The sequence below is a fragment of the Dipodomys ordii genome, unplaced genomic scaffold (assembly GCF_000151885.1).
Source record: "Dipodomys ordii isolate 6190 unplaced genomic scaffold, Dord_2.0 Scaffold195, whole genome shotgun sequence".
NCBI classification, from domain to species: Eukaryota; Metazoa; Chordata; class Mammalia; order Rodentia; family Heteromyidae; genus Dipodomys; species Dipodomys ordii.
The window spans coordinates 3,306,557-3,327,653 of NW_012267411.1; the positions used below are offsets into that span (position 1 = coordinate 3,306,557).

A 21,097-nucleotide genomic window follows, 5' to 3' on the forward strand; every position below is an offset into this window, starting at 1 on the left:
CATAGCACAACAAAAGCCTTAAAAACATACTACATAATCTTTTAGGCTTCTAATATGAATAAATGAAAATATGGGACCAAAGAGGGTGGTGATTAACATTTACACATTCCCAAATATTCGCTTTCTTGGAGATAGACATGTTCCCTTACAATTTCTCTTTGAATCTTAACAGTCATTCCCATTTCAAAGAAGAGAAAACGGAGACCCAAAGACGTCAAATGGCCTTGAGTTTTGAAGTCAGGTCTGTTTTCCTAAAATACCTGAACCTTTCAGTCCAAGTTATCTCACAACCTTCCACATTGTTCCTGGCATCTTTGGCTGTACTTTGAGAAGGCAAGTCTGAAAGCCTCAGACACTGAGAAAGTCAAGTTGATGCCCAAAGACAAAGGTAACAAATGCCCTATGAAAATTTACACAGTTACTTTTCTTCTCATTACTACAATTCAAATATATCACTATTGCCATTTTACAGTTGTCCTAACTATTTCCAAGGAATTATACACTTGTCACAAAAATATAACATAAATTGAATCTATAAATCTTACTATAGAATGATTCAAATGTGAATGGCTAACAAATCCAGAAAATAATAAGGAAAAAAAACCACTTGTTAAGCCCTAAAATTCACTCACCATGGCTGAGGCTATTGTACAATGCCAAGAGAAAATGCACTGTAATCCTCTTGCACCTGAATGTATTCATGGCCAACTTTTAAATTTTTTAGCAAGCATTAAATGACCTCAAAATTGAATATGGGGAAAATGATAGAAATTCATTTTGCTCACGAGAGAAATACTTGCTTCCTATGTTCATTTTTATTTTTATAGAATAAAAGTCTGTGTCTTTAAAGTCCATTAAGCCAGGTTATAGGAAATATATGTTTCTGTCTGATAACAGCCATAGCACAGCAAAAGCTTTTTAAAACATAATACATAGTCTGCAAGCCAGCCCACCTCTAGCCACTCCAGAACACATCTCATTTTAATCCAGAAGTTCCTCTACCAATATATTTTATTTCTAGCTAGGCGGTGGCTAATTTATGGCTCTGCCAACAATGCTATTTTAATTAATTTTATTCATCTTACTTCTCTTTCCTCTGCTCCTCATATCTCATTTGTTTGCATTGCCTAGATTTTAATTAAAAAACCTCTCCTCTCTAAGGAGCAATCTGAAGTGGCAAAAATAATCACTTAAAATATTACAGTCATTAAAAAATTGGCTGTGGTGGAAGCCATGCATTTTCAATTTTCCTACAAATGATGTTTTAGCTTCCTTTTAAAGTGCACTTTGTATCTGAATTGTCTGCCACCAGCCAGCTTGGCTATCAAAAATGGTCTTCCAGCTGGGTGGGCTGAGTGACAACTCCTTAATGGAGGAAATGGATGGCTCTCTGCTCATGTGGAGGAGAAGGCATACCGGGCAGATTTCATTCCATCTGCCACTGGCTCTCTGCAAGCTGGCGTGGCCCAAATACCCAGTGTACTTATTCTAACAAAAAGGAAATCATCCATTTTGTTTTTAAGTTTGTAGATGCCTGAAAGAATCATCAGGGTCATTAGGCCCCATAGAGAAAATGATAAGAGGTGTCTCAATGTTGAACTTCGATGAAATTCTTATTAAACAATAGTGGAGGTGATTCTAATGTACAAGTAAAAAGTTAAAGTCATTAACATTTTACCAGAGTCCAGAGTACAGGGAGAAGCCTTAGAAAAAAATGCTACCCTGAATTGTGGCCAGGGACTTGTTATATTGAGGAATTTGCACTGATGTTTCCTGTTGATGCTTTTCTGAATGGACAATTCTTGTCACTTAGTTACAGTGTTCTGCTTGTTAAGTAACGGAAATCCCCATAGCAGCAAAGAAAACAATATTTTTGTTTGACAAAGAGAAACACATAAAAACTATGCTTACGGCATATTATAAAAATTGAAAGCCTGTCAGTACTTAGAAGTGTGCTAAAATAATGAAACAAGTAAAAAATAATGATAATGAATGCAGTAAAGCAATGTACATTAGGTTATATATAGAAAGAAACAATTTCACCCTCTTTTATTAACCAAAATACATGCTGAGTTACCTGACTGAACATAAGTCAATCAAAAGTTATGACTCAAGAAGTTGTGTATGACTTATAATCATTTGCTGAAAAAAACTTGATAAATTTTCATGATGCTAAAATAAAATAGGTCCTAATTTCAAAGTATTCTTGTTTTTATCATATAAGACAAGTGCATGTGTCTTACAAAATTAGACGTTTAATTGTTTGTTGAAGTTGTGTAGATCTTAATTGTTATCGCATATAAATTTCATGAGATTGAATAGATGCTGAACAAAAACAGCTGGGTATTAAAATTGAGAGCAATTTTCCTGAAATTATTTTCTTACTTCCATTGCATACACTTTGATATTCAGCCTTGTAGATTTATGTTATACAATGCAAGTTCATCTGTAAGAAACATGGCATCAGTCATCTTGTATTCTTGAGTTTTCTTGTGTTATGAGAATATTTGGTAATCTGCCAAATTTGGAGAGGTTTTAAAAGTCTTAATAGATGGTTTTATGAGACACATGAAGAAATGTTCAACATCCCTAGCCATAAAAGAAATGCAAATCAAAACAACATTGAGATACCACCTCACTCTAGTTAGAATGGCAAAAATCAAGAACTCTAACAACAACAGATGCTGGAAGGGATGTGGACAGAAGGGAACCTTACTTCATTGTTGGTGGGAATGTAAACTTGTTCAACCACTTTGGAAAGCAGTATGGACTCCACATAGAGCTCCTCTATGACCCAGCAATCACACTTTTGGGCATTTACCCAAATGTTTACAAACACGACCACACTAAAGCTACCAGCACAACTGTGTTTATTGCAGCATTATTTACCATAGCTAAGATCTGGAACCAACCCAGATGCCCCTCAGTAGATGAATGGATCAAGAAAATGTGGTATATATACACAATGGAATTCTATGCCTCCATCAGAAAGAATGACATTGCCCCATTTGTTAGGAAATGGAAAACTTGGAAAAAATTATATTAAGTGAAGTAAGCCAGGCCCAAAGAAACATAGGTCCCATGGTTTCCCTTATTTGCAATATCTAGTATATGTATGAGTCAAGCGGAAAAGGTCAGATAATGTGATGTTAGGAAAATGAACCCTTAGATATGTATTTTAATGTTTTTTTCTTTCATGCATGTGTTTCTAACGCATTTATAAGATTATTTCTTCGTTGCTTTGTATGTCCCTCCCCCACAGTATAACCCCTGCTTTCACTATATTTGATGTCAGTATAACTTGTGGAGGAGATGGGGAAAAACAAGTCGTTTAAGGATACAGGTGGACCTGTTGCAACAATGAGAAGTACAAGCTGTCATGTCCAAAATGAGCTTTACAACGTTGGGGGGGGGAGAAGGATTGGGATGGGGGAGGCTGGGAGGGGATGAGAAGGGTAAACAAAGGAGGAGGCTGCAATGCTTGGTAAGAAATGTACGCATTATCCTGCCCATGTAATTGTAACCCCTCTGTACAGTATGTTCACAAATAAAATAAAATTAAAAGAATAAATTTCTTAATACATTATAAAAAATAGATGGTTTTATGTGCCGAAATAGTGCAGGAATATTTGCAGTATTTTTACCATATTACATAGTGGGATATATCTTAGATATCTTAGTAAAGGCTTACATATGAGTTAAGAATTTTTAAAAATATTATAATGAGAAATAAAAACACATTCAAATGTTCCTCTGTTTATCAGCTACTACTAGGAGTATGAGATATAATAGAATATAGTTTAAGTAAATTATTATAGACTTAGATGTTTCAAAAGTACTTCCTTAAATATTTGTGCTTTTATTAGGATAAATTAATTTTGCAGAAGACCTCATTGTGGTATTTGCATACTTGTATATAATGTATTTTGATCAAACTCTCCCTCTGTGCTTCTAACATCTATGGAAAATGAATGTTATTTATTCCATTCTCCAGCCTGAGAAATTGAGGCTACAGAGATGAAATGACTTACCCAAGGCCTTACCCATTAAGCATTTGAAAATGCATTTGAAAATTCCTTCTGATTTCAATCTCCAAACTCCTTGAGGATGGATAATAACTGAGTTTTCTTTTATTATTATTATTACCTTTAAGTAGTTGAACAAAGAATTCAAGAAAACATTTCATGAATACAGTGCATCTTGATCAGTGTCATCCCTTTCATCATTCTTCCCATCCCTACCAATCTCACTTCTTCCCTCAATTTTTTTTTTTTTTTGCCGGACATGGGCCTTGAACTCTGGGTCTGGGTGCTGTCCCTCAGCTCTTCAGCTCAAGGCTACAGCTCTACCATTTGAGCCACAGCGCCACTTCCAGATTTTTTCTGCTAATGTGGTGCTGAGGAATTGAACCCAGGGCCTTATACGTGCAAGGCAAGCATTCTACCACCTTCCCAGCCCTCAGTTTTCTTAATTTTGTATGTTATACATTGAATTTTATGATGGCATTCTTTTCTCTTCCTCTTTAGTCATCTCCCTATCTCACCTGGATTTCACCCCCTCCCCCTTTTTAGTGCCTGATTCCTGGTGTTTATTTTGTTGGACTGTGAGTTAGCCTTTTTAAGGAATTAGCACCGTTTGCAATCTCCTGATTCTACCATGATTTGGTTGATATACTTAGGAATACTTGGATACCATCCCAAACATCAAACTTTTATCACTCTAAGCTTGACTTACTTCACTTAGCATGGTTTTCCAGGTCCTTCCATTTCTTTGCAAATGATGCAATATCTTTCTTTCTACTGCATGAATAAAAATTCCATTGTGTGTGTAAAATCATATTTTATTGATGCATTCATCCATTAAAGAGCATCTGGGCTGATTCCATGTCTTGGCTATTTTTAATAGTTCTATAGTGAACATGGTTATACTTGTGCTTTACTATATCCTACTTTGTAATGTTTTAGGTAAATGGCTAAGAGTGAAATTGCTGGATCATAGGGTAGTTTTAAGTTTCGTTGTTTTGTATTTTCACATTTCCATCAACAGGGCACCTAAGATTCCTTTTTTGTACATCCGTGCTAGCATTTGTTGTAGTTTGTATTCTTGACGATGAAGTAGAATCTCAGAGTTGTTTTGATTTATATATCCTTTATGGCCAGAGATGTTGAGCTTTTTAAAAATTTTTATCTTAAGTAGTTGTGCTGAAGGGTTTCATTTCAACATATCCATTTATGAGTATAATGCATCTTGATCAGTGTCACTCGGCATAATTCTTCCCTATCTCTACCAACCCCATCAATCCCCTCAAGTTTCCTGGTTTGTTTCACGTATACACATTGAATATTATGACTGCATTCCTTTCCTCTCTTCATTCATCTACCTCTCAATACACAAGTTCCACCTTCTTTGTATTCATTTTGCTAAAATGTAAATTCAGGGGCTGGGAAGATGGCTCAGTTGGGAGGGTGCTTGCCTTGTTTGCATGAGGCCCTGGGTTCGATTCCTCAGCACCACATAAGCAGAAAAAGCCAGAAATGGCACTGTGGCTCAAGTGATAGAGCTCTACCCTTGAGCTTAAGACCTGAGGGAAACCGCCCAGGCCCAGAGTTCAGGCCCCACAACCAACCAAAAAAAAAAACGTAAATTCAGTGGAGTTATACCATTGGACTCCTCCCCTGCAGGTACCATACTTTGGTTGATATGCATATGACTCTGTATATGATTACATAAATATTCATAATTTAGATCTAAAGCCCATATATGAGACAAACACGAACTCTTTTGTCTCTCTGAACTTACTCCACTTAACATTATTTTCTCCAGGTCCATCCATTTCCCCAAAAATAAAACACTGATTTCTCCTGATGGATAAGTAAAATTCCATTGTATGTGTGTGTGTGTATGTATGTCTCTGTATAATTTTCTTTTAACCATTTGTCTACTCAGGAACATCTGGGCTGTTTTCATACCTTGGCTCTGGTAAACAGTGCAGCAGTGAACATGGTTGTGCAAGAGTCTTTACTGTATCCTGACTTGTGATTGTCTAGATAAATGCCCAAGAATAGATTATAGGGTAGTAACTGAGTTTTTATTCTTTATCTTATTTTTTATTTCTAGTAGCTTTTCCTTTCCCAACCTTAATTTCCTTGCTTCATATAAGTGCTGAATTAATTGGATTAGATTCTAAAGGAGAGTTCAAGCAGCCCTTAACCAAGCAATCCCTGGATTCCTGTGCAGAGTCAGACATCCATTGGGAAAATAACCAAAGCTCTGAGAGTCTCTCCATCAGAATGCACTCAGACATCACTTCTTAGTTTGAAGGACATGTAGGTAATCAAGTTAATTCTGAGATATTAAGGCCCTGTGATTCATCTTAAAGGAGTTTATAAGAAATTGTTCCTTTCTTGTAATTGATTTAAAGATCCTCATAATGAAAACCCAGCATGTCTTCCTCCCTTCCCAAGACTCCTTGTCAGGCCTTGTGAGGCCTGTCTAGAAACAACCAGAGAAAAGGAGGAATCAGTTCTACTGCTCTCAAGTGGCTCAGTAATTCAGCACTTTCATACAGACTGTCCTTTGTGTTATAGACTCAGTGTTTACACGCCCTGGTCATTCAAAACTTCAGGGAGCATCTTCCTCTAATTGCAAAGTTTACTCAGAGGCAGAAGAAGAACTCACATCTTGATCTCTTCTGCATGGCAGGGAGCAGAACAAGCCCCCTGTCACTATATGTTTTCTGTGTATCTTAACTCTGTTGGCTAGAATATGAGCCCCCTTATCCTGCTAAGAGATGGAAGGATGGAGCCACCTTCTCCTGAGCTGTGACTGCTGGCTTTGAGTGTGTCATAGCTTTCTTTCATAAGATGTCATCAAATTAAGACTGAAGAAGAGAATATTCCAAAAGCCATACTTCTCCCCCTCCATACCCAGAAGAACATTGGACTCATTTGAGAAGGAGAATAGTGCTATGGCCCTCCCCTTACTTGTGACAGATAAAGATTAAAAATGGCTCTTATAGATGATGGGTTCTGGTGCCTCACCCTGGAACCCTAGCTATCCAGGAGTCTGAGATCTAAGGATCAAGGTTCAAAGCCAGCCCAGAAAATGCATGAGAATCTTTTCTCCAGTTAAGCAGAAAAAAGTGGAACTGTAGCTCAGTGCTAAAGAGCTAGCCTTGAGCAAAAAGTTAAGAGACAGCACTAGGCCCTAAATTCAAGCCTACTAGCATAAAAGAATTTAAAACCTCATTCCTAGAAAACACTCCCATGTTTGTTTAAATTTGGTTTTGGTAATGATATAGTTCATTTACTTCAAATCAATAAATAATAGCTCAATACAGATATTTAAAAACTATATAAAATGTCCATCTTTTTTCATAAATACTTGCTTAAAACATATTACTTTTTAGATCCTCCTAATGAAATTAGTCAACATTCATTTAAAGTCTGGCAAATATACTTGCATTTCATATGTTGGTACTACATGAGTATAGTGGTAAATATATATTTAATTTTCTATAGTTATGCATTACATTTGTACATTTACCAAATGTGAATGTAAAGCAGCTTAAAATTGTTGTAACTTTAAGTTCACTTTTGTATTTTGTATCAATTTTTTGAGACAGGGTCTCATTATATAGTCTAGGTTGTTTTAGAACTTACTATGTAGCCCCAGCCTTGAACTCAAAGTCTTCCTGCTTCAGCATTCTTAGGGCTGAGATTAGAGGTGTGTGCCACCACACACACTTTCTGGTCTTTGATTTGTGAAATTAGTTGAAAATATGAGCTAGTTTCATAATTTTTTATTTAAAATTTCTGTTTCTGTTTAAAATTTATACCACGTATGTTAAAAATAAGTCTTGGAAGGTTAACAACAAATTATGAATAATGGCCGGGTGCCCATGGCTCACACCTGTAATCTACCTACTCAAGAGACTGAGATATGAGGATTATGGTTCAAAGCCAGCCCAGGCAGAAAAGTCTTGGAACTCTTATCTCCAATAAATCACCAGAAAACTAGAAGTGGTGCTGTGGCTCAAGTGGTAGAGCACTAGCCTTGACCTGAAAAGCTGAGGGACAGTTCCCAGACCCAGAGTTCAAGCCCCATGACTAACCAAAAAAACTTATAAATAATGGTTTCAAAATATTTGTAAATAATCCTGAAATAAACAAGAACAAAATTAAAATAATCAAATATTTAGTCAGAACTGACCAAGATTTTATGTTAGAGTCGTCATTCTTTTATTTTAAATGACACAGATATATTACTTAGAATGTAATATATTCATTCTCTTTTCACACATATTCCTACATTTCATGTCTGCCATTTCCTTGGATGTTGCTCTGTGTATCAATCTCTGAATTTTTGCATTCTTACCAGGTAAGAATAGGCCCTAATCGATTAGCATTCTACACTGTGAAGACAGTTGTGAGGACCATTATTTACAGCTCAGAAGGCTGTTATTAGGAAAGTAAATTTTGTTTGTCTAGTTAGTGTTGATTATCTTTACAGCATGTATGATAAAAAATGACCCTTTGATTTCTCTACATTCTGCTAAACTTAATTCTATCTTTGGATCAAGATGTCTATACTAAGGATTATACATAACAAACTCAGTTTGGCACTGTGAATAATCTGTATTTGTTGTGTGTGAAGATATTTTCAACTAGCTAATGTGTGCCGCCATCTCCTGTGGTATTACCTCAAATGATGAAAGAACATGCTTTTATCTTGATGCTGTGAAATATCCATGCCCTTAGTGCTATTGGAGATCATATGGCCCTACTCTCCTAAACGTTGGCAATCTAGGGGCAATTCAGTTGTTTTTACCAGTAGTAGCCAATTCAGGTGTCATACAAAACCTTGTACACACCACTCCTTTTTTCTATACTGCTTCCAAAAACATAGTATAGACATTCCTGAGTCTACCATTTATGATGCTTGATACAGACATTCCTGAGACTACCATTTATGATGCTTGGTACAGTCAGGCTTCGATCTAGTTCTCAGATCATGTCTCCTATCCACTATTGTAGATCATATTTGTTATTCTACTTGGCTCTCCATTTTTCCTTTAAAGACAGTTGAAGGGACTGGGAAGGTGGCTCAGTGGTAGAGCGCTTGCCTTGCATGCATGAGGCCCTGGGTTCGATTCCTCAGCACCACATAAGCAAAAAAGCCGGAAGTGGCGCTGTGGCTCAAGTGGTAGAGAGCTAGCCTTGAGCTGAAGAGCTGAGGGACAGCGCCCAGGCCCAGAGTTCAGGCCCCACGACCGGATCACCCCCCCCAAAAAAAGACAGTTGAAGACCTGCTTTCCTATGAAGTGTTTGTGTAAACCATGCCCAAACAGTGATTCATACCTTCTTTCATGCATTAGCATATGGCAACCTTGGACTCTATCTTTTTTAAATTACATTTTTATTATATTTAGTTGTATAAGGAAATTAACATTCAGCAAATCACTTTATCAATACAATGTATCCTTATCTATCTATCTATCTATGTATGCCTATATATAACTAGACTGGGATTTTTGAGAGCCAAGAATACTTATTATTACATATATAACTTGTCCCTAGTTCTTAATCTTTTACATAATGAATTTTCCATAAGAGAAGAACTGATAGCCATTTCATTCATTCATTCATGTATTGAGCTACACATATGTTTTTGAATATCTTATCTGTGCCAAGCAAAATGCTAAGACCTGGAAAATAAAGAACAAATGTCTATGTTGGAATTGAGCTATACAACCTGGTGGGGAGAGAGATCAGGAGGAGAAAATATGGAGGGAGTGCTACTGTTCAAAAAGAAATGTTCTCAATACCTGACTTATGTGACCGCTCAGTATGTGATCTTTACAATAAAAATAAAAATTACAAAATAATTGAAAGCGAACAAATGGGAATAATCCCCGTTCTTAGAATTGACACTTTCTCTATTATTATCTAACTTTCTTTCCTTCTTTCTTTCTTTCATTCTTTTCTTTCTGTCTTTCCTTCTTTCTTTCTTTCTTTCTTTTCTTTCTTTTGGTTTGTTGTGGGGCTTGAACTTAGGGCCTGAGTGCTTTCCCTGAGCCTTTTTGTGCTCAAGGCTAGCACTCTAACACTTGAGCCACTTCCAGTATTTGAATGGTTAATTGGCAATAGGAGTCTCACAGGGACTTTTCTGCCCAGGCTGGCTTTGAACCCCAATCCTCAGATCTCATCCTCCTAAGTAGCTAGGATTACAGGCGTGAGCCACTGGCATTTCATTTTATGTACATAGACTTAAAAGGTTCTGGGGCCTGTAATCCTACCTGCTTAGGAAGCTGAGATCTGAGAATCACAGTTCAAAGCCAGCCCCAGCAGGAAAATCCTGATATCTTTTAACTCTCATAAACTACTCAGAAAAAGCTGGAAGTGGTGGCACTGTGACTAAGTGGCAGAGTACTCGGCTAGCCTTGAGAGAGAGAAAAAAACATAAACAAAAAAAAAAAAACCGTCAAGGACAGCCCCAGGCCCTGAGCTCAAGCCCAAGACCGATGTGCGCGCGCGTGCACACACACACACACACACACACACACACATGCATATGCACAGGCACACACACACATAAAGAGTATATAAGTGTTTCCCTTTATCTAACTTATTACCGAAAATATGATGAACACAGTTTATAATTCTGAGAAACATTTAGTTTACTCAGTTTGACTTTGCCTTTTAACTATTCACTTCAGACAGAAAAAGTATATTTAAAAAAAGAGGTATCACAAAAAATTTTCTTTATTCTTTGCAAGTGTTTCTTCAGAGGATAGTAAAGTTTGTGATGTCATTGAGGACATCATGCATTCCTAGTTAGATTAGGTCTGGTTAGAAACTTACTCCAAAGCTGGCTGAGAATATATAATTATATATGGGATGACTGTGACCTTTTCTGTATTCCATGTTTTGATTAGCTGGCTATTCTACTCATATCTCCATTTACAGACAAATTGTGAAAGACTTGAATGGCAAGTCAGAAATATATGGAATATTGAAAAGGTCAGTGTGATTTAGCCCATAACCACAGAATTTAAAATATATGACACGTCATTATCAACCTTAATTCCCACAACAAGGGCTGTGGTAAAGATGGGAAATTATTCCAATTAAAATATTCTTGTGCCATAGTAAGGGCTGAGATGGCAAAGCTCTAATGCCCTCTTCACTTCATCTGTGTGATAACTTAATAAGTTAGGGAAAATGTAATTGAATTAAACAAGGCAAAAACAGAGGTAACAAGCCCTTTTGATTTGAGAGTTCATCTTAAAGGGAATAATGCAATGACTTTCCTAAAAGTGCTGTTATGCATGAGTAAGACAGATACAGTTATAAAACTAATTGAATAGCCACCCAATGCTCTCGTTTTATCTACAGCATAGCTGTCAGTCAGATGGGAACTCCATTTATTTCCATGGAAATGAAGGCAGCGAGTTCAATTTTGCCACCACCAGGGATGTAGATCTTTCTACAGAGGATATTCAAGAGCAATGGTCAGAAGAATTTGAGAGCCAGCCTACAGGGTAAGTAATAATTACCACCCATGCCCTGTATATCACTTACATTTATTCCACTATATATATTTTAAATGCATATTGCTAAATAGGAAATGCATGCTAATCCAGCATTAATGACTCTTAACCTATGACAAGCAAAAAAGAGAATACTACCTCAAAATTAAGTAGCCAAATACTTTTATGCATATTAAAATTTGTGTTTACAATTATCTTCTAACTTCATTTTGTATCTCCATCTTAGTTTATGTAATTTTTTTCCAATGGGAAAGTTTCTTCAAAGTTTATAAAATAGGAAATCTTGCTACTATTATACTGAGATTTTCAGTTATTTTCCTGGAATCAGCTTCATAGATGCTACTACCTGTTTTTCATTGGAATGTGATTTTGATCCCTATACATTGTTCAGAGGCTAAAATTTACCCTAGAGAGATTTATAAAGGAGGCTTAAAAATGCAAATTACATATGAGTAAGACAGATACAGCTACAAACCGTTGTACTGAAACACATTGTACAAAATGCATTGTGAAGAAATTGAAATAGTAAAGGAGATCCGAGACAGTAAGGATGGTTTGGTGATTAGTGTTACCTGGCCTGTTTGTGATATGTGCCTTCCCCTGGGTCCAAAGGTTGCCTTAAGATACCTACTGATTGAGCATCTCTTTCAGTAGTTCAAGTTGAATAAACAAAAACCAAAAAGACAGATTCAGAACTCAGAATCCTAAATGTACTGTGCGTTGGAAGGAAATTCCAGAAATACCCCATTCTCCCCTGGCTTTTCCTTTTGCAAATAAATTCACATAATTAGAATAAGTCCTTATTTTCAAGTGTATATATTTTCTAACAATGTGTTGAGGATGAATGACATTAACATAAAGTGAAATCCCATAATGGATGGAAAAGAAGTGTGATTTCCCTGTTAGTGGTAAGGAACTTTCCCAGAACACAATTTTGAGGGGGCAGTCATGTCACTCTGATTTCAAATTAAATAAGGACTGATTGAACTACCATGTGCCTGATGACAAGAAAGCCAATATTGCCCTCTTGGGAATCCTGCTTCTTGCCATTGCCCAAGAACTTCAGTCAGATCAAGTAAGAGGGAAATCTGTCAAACAATCTGAGCTACCACTGCCTCTGTGACTTTGCTGCCACACTAGGGTCTTTCTCACTAAATAATGTATTTCTATTGCTGCTGACTAAGCCTGCTTCTCCTGCATTGGAGGGAGTAGCTCATGTTCAGCCTTGGATGCACAAAGTAAACAACCAAATTTCTTCTATTAAACCCTTTGTTACATCACCAAGGACTGCTTATTAAAGAATAAAAGAAATGGTGTCAGTCCATCTAGCACTCTATTAGTTATATTTATGTAGACTAGGTATAGAACGCCATGAAATTCAAGTGCTCTGTCTCAAGCCTGTAATGCTAGCTACTTAGGAGGCAAAGACTGGGAAACAGACGAAACTTTGAAACCAGCCTAAGCATATAACAAATTTCCTGAAACTCCAGCTCAAATGATGTCTGAATACAGTAGCTCATGCACATCATTCCACCAACATGGAGATATTTAAATAGGACTATAGTCCAGGTCAATCTGAGCATCAAGTGAGACTCTATCTTAAGAATAATCATCACACACACACACACACACACACAAGTGGAGTGGCTCAAGCCATCAAGCACCTGTACAACAATACTGCCAAAAGTACGGAAAACTCACAAATTAATCTTAGAAAGGTTGTAGACTAGAACAACCGAATGTGTTAAAAATCAATATAGTAGTTCAGATACAAAGGTGAATATATAGACACATATATTCCAATACTTTCATATATTCTGATATATCCCAGTAATATATACATGTTTCCATACAGATGTAATTGTTTCAATAAGCATGTATAAGTAATGTATATTCTAAGTAAAGTTCAGACATTCTGTTTGCACAGAGAACTCATAATATAAAACAACTTTGGATCATATCTAAATCTGTATTCTCCATAACAAACAAAAAGAACTAAAAGTATTTATGCCTGAAAAATAAAAGAGCTAAAGAAAGGACACACAGAAACACCAGAGGCCAGTCCCTCATTCGGTGACTGAGGTGGCTTCAAGCACTCCTGTGAGATATCCCTTAGGACCAAAGACTTGCCAGGGTTTTGATCACAGTAAAGAAGCTGGTATTCACCATGGCATAGCCAGCAGGTTCCTTTTCCAATAATTCATGAGAATGTGTGTGACAAAGTCACCTGTGGCACTCTTCACTGCCATATGGTTAAGCAAACATACCTTAGGTTTATTTGTGTCTTTTTCTCCTCAGTTGTCAGACCACACTTCCAGAATTCCCTCACTGGGTCTCTCACTGGCAGCCCAGTTATGAGGTTGGCACTAAGTTAAAAAGGTGTGAATGGATCATGAGAGGACCAAGACTTGACTGTTTAGGGTGATGATAACAATACTACTTTAATTTGAGTGAACACCAATGGCTTTGTAATTCTAGATACTCAGGAGGCCGAGATCAAAGGAACAGCTCAAGCAGAAAAGTCCTTGAGACTCTTATCTGCAATTAACCAGTTAAAAACCAAGAAGTGGATATGTGGCTCAAGTGGTAGAGCAACAGCCTTGAGCAAAAACACCAGACAAAAGTATATGGCCCTCAGTTCAAGCTCCAGTAGCAACACACACACACACACACACACACACACACACACACACACGCTACCTTTTGTGTGTGTGTGTGTGTGTGTGTGTGTGTGTGTGTGTGTGTGTGTGTGTGTGTGTGTGTTGGCCACTCCTGGGGCTTGAATTCAAGGCCTATACGCTAACTCTGAGTAGTTTTGTTCAAAGAAAATGCTTTGCTAAATGTATTTTTACTTAAAATAAGAGCTGATAAAGAAAAAATAGTTTAGGACTTGGGCAATGAAATGTTTTCTGTGTTCTATTCCTTTGCTAAGTTTATGGAATATTTGTTTCATTTTTTCCTCATTTACCACCATCCACACAAACAATTTATCATTATAAGCTCACCTGCTAGAATGTAAACTATTTATAGCAAGTCCTTCCTGTGTCAAGAGGGACTAATTAAGTTGACTTGAATTCTACAACTTTGATGACAGGTTTATTATTTCTAAAAAAAATTTAATTATCACTGTGACTATCATACTCTCCTACCATTTCACTATGTGTTGAAAAAATATAGTTAGCTATCTACTATATTAGGATAGAATATTCTATCCTAATACTTTCAAGGTACCTCTGGTAAGTAGAAAGGAAGAAAGAAAATCACTAAGTGATTATGGCTTTATTTTGGAAACTCCTCTCCCAGTTAGTCATGTTTTCCTCTTCTTTGAGTCAACATAGATGATCTCAGATCACAGGAATGCAGGAGCCACTTGCCTTTCCCATCACTCAGCTGTCCCAAATCCAACATTGTCTGGATATTTTTTAGGTCATAATTTAAAGGATATTTTTCTTTTTCCTAAAGAAGACATATCTGTTACACCAGCTGAAATTGATAGGCTGATAATTTATGTGAGCCTTACTGAACTTTGGCTTAACTTTATAGACATATAATTTCATTAGCAACAATTGTATCTCACCTAGCTAAAGCTGTATTTAGGTAGAAAGGGGCTTTGCAGAATGCATTGTATAAGATGGAATTCATATACTTGGTTTATATCCCTGCAAATCTTGTTTTTACTCAAGTTTCAACAAAAGAAGTTGAAATTCAAAAGGAACTAATATACCAAAGGTAACAAAAGAAGAAACAAAACACTGAAGACATATAGGGGAGGGTCTTTACCTATGGGAAAATCCCTTATTAAATATCAGAGACTATTTTCCAAAATAGAGACCTTAGGAACCTAAGGAAATCTGTCAACCTCAGAAAATGCGTTTGAGATTTATATGTGTGTGTATTTGCATACACACACACACACACACACACACACACATATGAATTTGATAAATACAGGACCTTCCAGCTAGGCTTTATTCTATATTTTAGTCCATACCTAAAGTTGCTAGTTTTAGGTGGTTTAATATATCCTGGAGAATTTTATAAAACACATTTTCATACATCATATAAAATGTTTCCTCATCTTTAGTACTTGTGATTCCAACATTAGGAGAGGGAAGTCTGATTACTGTATCATGCCTCTATGCTTAGTATTTATATTCCTCATGTATTTAACAACCTGTAATGAGATCATTTAAATTTTTATTCTGAATTGTAATATAAACTGAATATCTTTCATTTTCATTCTTCTTTTCTTCAGAAATTATTTGCTTGTCTCAAAGGAGATAAGTAACTTAAAAGCCAAAAGTCCCTCTCCCACTAATCCCCTCTCCTTACCACTCAATGTTGGCATATATTCTTTAGGAAGTTTTCTGTTAAAATTAAAGTCAGGCAAGGGTGACTCATGCCTGTAATCCCAGCTGCTCAGGAGACTGAGATCTGAGGACCTCTGTTCAAAGTCAGCCAGGGTAGAAAAGTCTATGACACTCTTATCTCCTCCAATTAACCAGCAGAAAATCAGAAGTAGCACTGTGGCTCAAAGTGGTAGAGTGCTAGCCTTAAGCAAAAAGAGTTCAAGGACAGTGCCCAGACCCTAAGTTCAAGCCCCAACCAACAACACTAACAATAACAACAAAACCCTACCACCAGAACCATGTTTTTTATGTCATACCTCAAATCAATTTTTTAAATAACATATTATGAATGTCTCTTTTAGCCAATAAATACATTGTTCCTTATTTCAAAATGACTATGTACCAGTTTATCTACCAGTTTATCTATCCAAACCTCTTTTGCTAGACGAAGAATATTATTACAAGCATTCTTGCATAGTAATTTCTGAAAGATAGAAGGGAAATAAGAGGTCTAGATATATGTGGGCTTTTGCTAAATTTCCCTTCAAAGAATGTAAACTTCTTAAAAGTATTGAAATGTGAACTGATTAAAACATAATCTTCCCCTCAAAGCTGAATAAGATCCTATTCCAACACAGCTGATAGATAGGACCATCAGCTCTCCAGCTAAAACCTGTTCCAGATTATTTTACCTTACTAGAATATTGTTCTTTTTATGACACACAGAAAAAATAGCAAATCTTATTTTAAAGATATAAATTAAATATTATTGTGACTTTGCTGTCTCTAGAGAACAAGATTGCCTTAAGGCTTTGTATTGATTAGAAAACTTTTTTTCTATGCTCTAGCATCACCTTGCTCTACTTCTAATAAATAATAGATGCCAGTATATTTATAATAGATAAGATGTTGGCTTTTACTTTATAATTAGTCATAAACGAGTAACTATAAATTGCTGTGTAGTGAAGAGCTTACTCCTTAGGTGGACATACCTTTAGATACAATTTTCACCAAACTGTGCCTCCTTGGGGAAAATATAATCTAAACCCCAAAGCAGCCCTTTTCCTGAAGGAAACTGTCACCATGCCATACAAGATACTGCTAAAACTATGGAACACACATTGTTATAGTTTTGCTTTGTGTAATGTTTTTATTAAGAAACAACCAGGGACGGTATTATATCATTTTTCAATTGTAACACAATGATGTGAGCACAGAGGTGGTGATTCTGAAGTCCAGGAGGGGAAAGATGCCCCTTGAAGGCTTGTAGGAGCTGATTGGAGCTCTGGGATCTGCTTAAGGATATTTTACCAATTTTGTTTGTTCTAGTGTTTATACAAATGTATAGAATGAGAGTGTGCTATCATAGCCTCCCACTGAATTTTTAATAAAGGGTAACTTATTCAAAACAATAGGACTTTTATAAAAGGTATAATTTGCAAAAAAAATGATTTCTCCCTGCTTGTTTGTGTTTGAAGAAAAATAAGCTTTTCATTCCACTCTATATATTTATGTTTCTAAAAATATTAACTTCATTTTTGTTATCTTACAACACTTTTACCAAGAAGTAATATAGACTAATGGAAAATAAAACTGGATATGTTGCACTTTACTATAAAGATTGAATGTACATGTGTAAACTGAAACATATTTCACAAAGCTTTGTTAGAGAGGTGGTGAAACCAACTCATTTAGATTGGTCTAGAAAAGTTATTTATTTACAACAAATAATTAAGAGAAAGTCACCAGTAATCGCATTTCTCATTTTAATGGAAGGCTTTCTCAGCCTCTGACATCCCTATCTTTTTAAATTTAGTTTTCACTGTAAAGTCCTCTAAATCAGATAGATGTCTAAAAAGAGTCATCATCTGCATTATTTATAGCCTGAGCTTGCTTTGTGGATCAGTAGGCTGAGTGGTTTAATTGGGATAAATGGGGCAAGTAAAAGACCAATGAACCATTGTGAAATTTTCATGTATGTATCAAGAGAGACTCCTGGTTAATTTATAAGTGAGCATTTACCATAAAGAGCTATTTTTAAAAATTATTACTTGTGCTTTTTGAATGATTGGCATAATCTGTTAAAAATACACGAATATGTTCACACACAAAAGCATTTCCTAAAATTTTGGACCCAAATCTGGTATAAACTTAAGTAGTTTAGAATATCATCCTGGCACTGCACTGGCCTTTGAATCGTGCATGCTAAGATAAAGGCAACTGGGAGGCAAGAGATGTCAACACTAGAGTCTAATAGGCAATTGACCTCAAAAGCCACTGTTTCAGTGTGTCCTACTTTTCTCCACTTATAGATAAAATACTGTGTGAATAACAAGATCACAAAGAAATTCTAAGGAGAAATAAAAAAATTTGAATATCAAGTACATACATTAGTTAAAAATTTTAAAGTACTAAATATCAATTCAAAGTAGTAAGCATGTCCAACATAAAAATGTCAACCTATGCATTTAAATGCATGTAATTGTACATAATATTTTGTTATTGTTGCCACTGTTATTTGAGACTGGGTCTCTGTTTATCCCAGGCTTTCCTGGAACTCAATCCTCCTGCCTAAGCCTTCAAATGTGGGGATGATAGGCATGCACCACCATCCCCAATTATAGTGTGTGAAAGGTGGATACTACTTATTCCCTGAATATTCTTTGCTTTAAAAAAAACAGTGAAGCAAATCAGCTATACATGATGAACTTTGTAAGAGGAGCTAAAATAGCTTGTTCTTTTAAAGTAGATTGGTTAGACATTTTACATAAAATATCCATAGTTCTATACTTACTTGTTGATTTCCAGCAATCTGCCTGCCTCATGAAATCTAATGAAACTAATGTTTCATCCATAAAGAGATAGATATAAGCTTTGGATGAGGAAAATTACACTAATAACAATTATATTTTCTTATAGGAAAAACATTCTCCACACCTTAGAAGAACTACTAATATTCAGAATCTAATAATTGTTTGCTTTTATAATGAAGGCACCAAGGACACAAAGTATATAATTTGAGTGTTTAAAGACAAGAAGAAAAGTTAACTAGCCTATGTTTAAAAGTTGATTATTTAACAATTTAAAAATGAAATTCTGATCCTGTGTATTAGGCTGATCCTCATCTAGGCTGATGTACACATGTGTAATCCTAGATATTTGGGAAGCTAAGAAAGTGAGAATGAAGGTTCTGGTCCAGCCTAAGCGGAAAAGTTTTCAAGACCCCTTCTCCATCCATGTTTGGGTACATTGATGGGCACCTGTCATCTTAAGTTACACAGGAGGCTGAAGTATAAAGTACCACATGGTCATGGTGCCAGGCCAGCCCAAGCAGAGAAGTCCATGAGACTTTATCTCCATGGGAAGGAAGCTGAACACCACGGCTATACTACTTGTAATCCTAGAGAATACCAGAAGCCTAAAAGTAGGCACATCATGGTTCAGGCATGCTTAGGAGAGAAAGGAGACTATCCTAAAAATTACAAGTGAAAAGTAGGGCTGCACATGTGGCTAGCTGAGCAAGCACAGGCTATGAGTTCAAATCTCTAGTCACTAGTCTAACAAAATACAAAGCCCTTAGTTTTAAACCCCTGATCCTGTCAAGAAAGAAAGAAAGAAGGGAGGGAGGGAGGGAGGGAGGGAGGAAGGAAAGAAAGGAAGAAAGAAAAAGGAAAAAGAAATCCTGCTCCAAAAAAGGAAGCTTACTGATCTGAAAGATGATACAGTCCTTGAATTTGTTATATTAAAACTCCTGCTGACACAATTCAATGAGATCCTAAAAGGAACTAATTAGTGTATTTCTTCTAATTCTCTTAATTGTTGATGTACTAGACTGCTGAAAATTTGAAGCTGTGACAAAAGGCTGTCTGAGGCTCCTCTACAAACCCATGGAAATACTGGATAAAGTGTAATTTGATTAATTGCAATTGGATAAAGATCATTCTCTTTAATTCATCATCCTAAAATAGGAGAAGAAAATAAGCAGCTGTCAAAAATAAAGGGAAACTGAAAATCTGAATGAGAGGGTTCTCGTCAAAAACTTTAAGATAGCTCAAAGTTTACCAGACCCAGATATAATCTAAGATTAAAAGCTAGGGCTTAGATTCCCACACAATTTACATGAAAGATGATACTGGATCTGAGACTCCTATATAAAATGCCCTCCAAAAAGAACAGATTATCTCATTGATTCAAGGGAAAAAAAGCCTCCCCTGACAATGGAAACAAAACAAATATAAATGTTATATTTATTCCACCTTCTTGGTGGAAAAATTATACGCTGATAAATTAATATAAAAATAAACACAGGGCATGACTCCAGCAACTCATATTTGTAAACCTCGGTACTTAGGAAACTGTGACCTTGAAGCATGATTCAAGACCAGCCCAGGCAGGCAAATCCTTAGACTTTTTTTTTCATTTCAAAGGTTGTACGAAGGAGTTACAATTTATAATGTGTCCATTTAAGTGTCCAGTGCTTCTTGATCAGAGTTATCTTCTTCATTATTTTCCCCTATCCCATCTGCCTTGTAACCCTCACCCCCAACTCCCTTCATGTATCCCACTTCCTTTATCATATATGTACCTAGAATATCCTGACTGTACTAGTCCCTGCGACTCTTACATGTTCAGTTAACCCGCAGAAGTACCAGACTTCAGGTATGGCTCAAGTGATAGAGTACCAGCCATGAGCAAGCAAGCTGAGTAAGAGCACACAGTCCCAAGTTCAAGTGCTGGTACTAGCACAAAAATGAAATAAAAATGAACATTAGACCAGGAATGCTCACGGTTCTCACAAACACAACTGAAATATTTCCGTGTGTGCTTAGAGCCAAGGCTGACAGGGAAGCTAATGGGCAGGTGGTCATACAGTGTTTGGATCTACGTGGACAAATATTTTAGTGAAAATATATAGGGCAGATGTATCCAAACCACCAGAGCTGTCCATGACTTTAAGATGGAAGAGGTTTTGAGGTTGAAGCTGAGCAGCCACATTGTCATCAGGAGATAAGAAACAGGAAGACTGTAGTAGAAAGATTAATGCATCAATCTAAGGGCAGGAAGGGCATGTGCCCAAGGCAGAGGGGCTGCTTTTTTTTGCTGGCCAAGGGTATGAATTGCCTCACCTAAGAGGGCAATGATAGGACTAGAGAAAGCCAAGAAAAGTGAAGTTGGGATCCAAGCAGGACACTGGGTT

General features: G+C 36.4%; 1 protein-coding gene across 1 annotated transcript in view; it reads left to right on the forward strand.

The window, feature by feature from the left end:
- The window catches only part of Reln (reelin), a 323,527-nt gene that overhangs the window by 128,393 nt on the left and 174,037 nt on the right, over positions 1 to 21,097 (forward strand). The window contains exon 10 of the mRNA XM_013034723.1: positions 11,397 to 11,542. Within this exon, the coding sequence (XP_012890177.1) occupies positions 11,397 to 11,542 (146 nt within the window). The remainder of the gene's footprint in view (positions 1 to 11,396; positions 11,543 to 21,097) is intronic.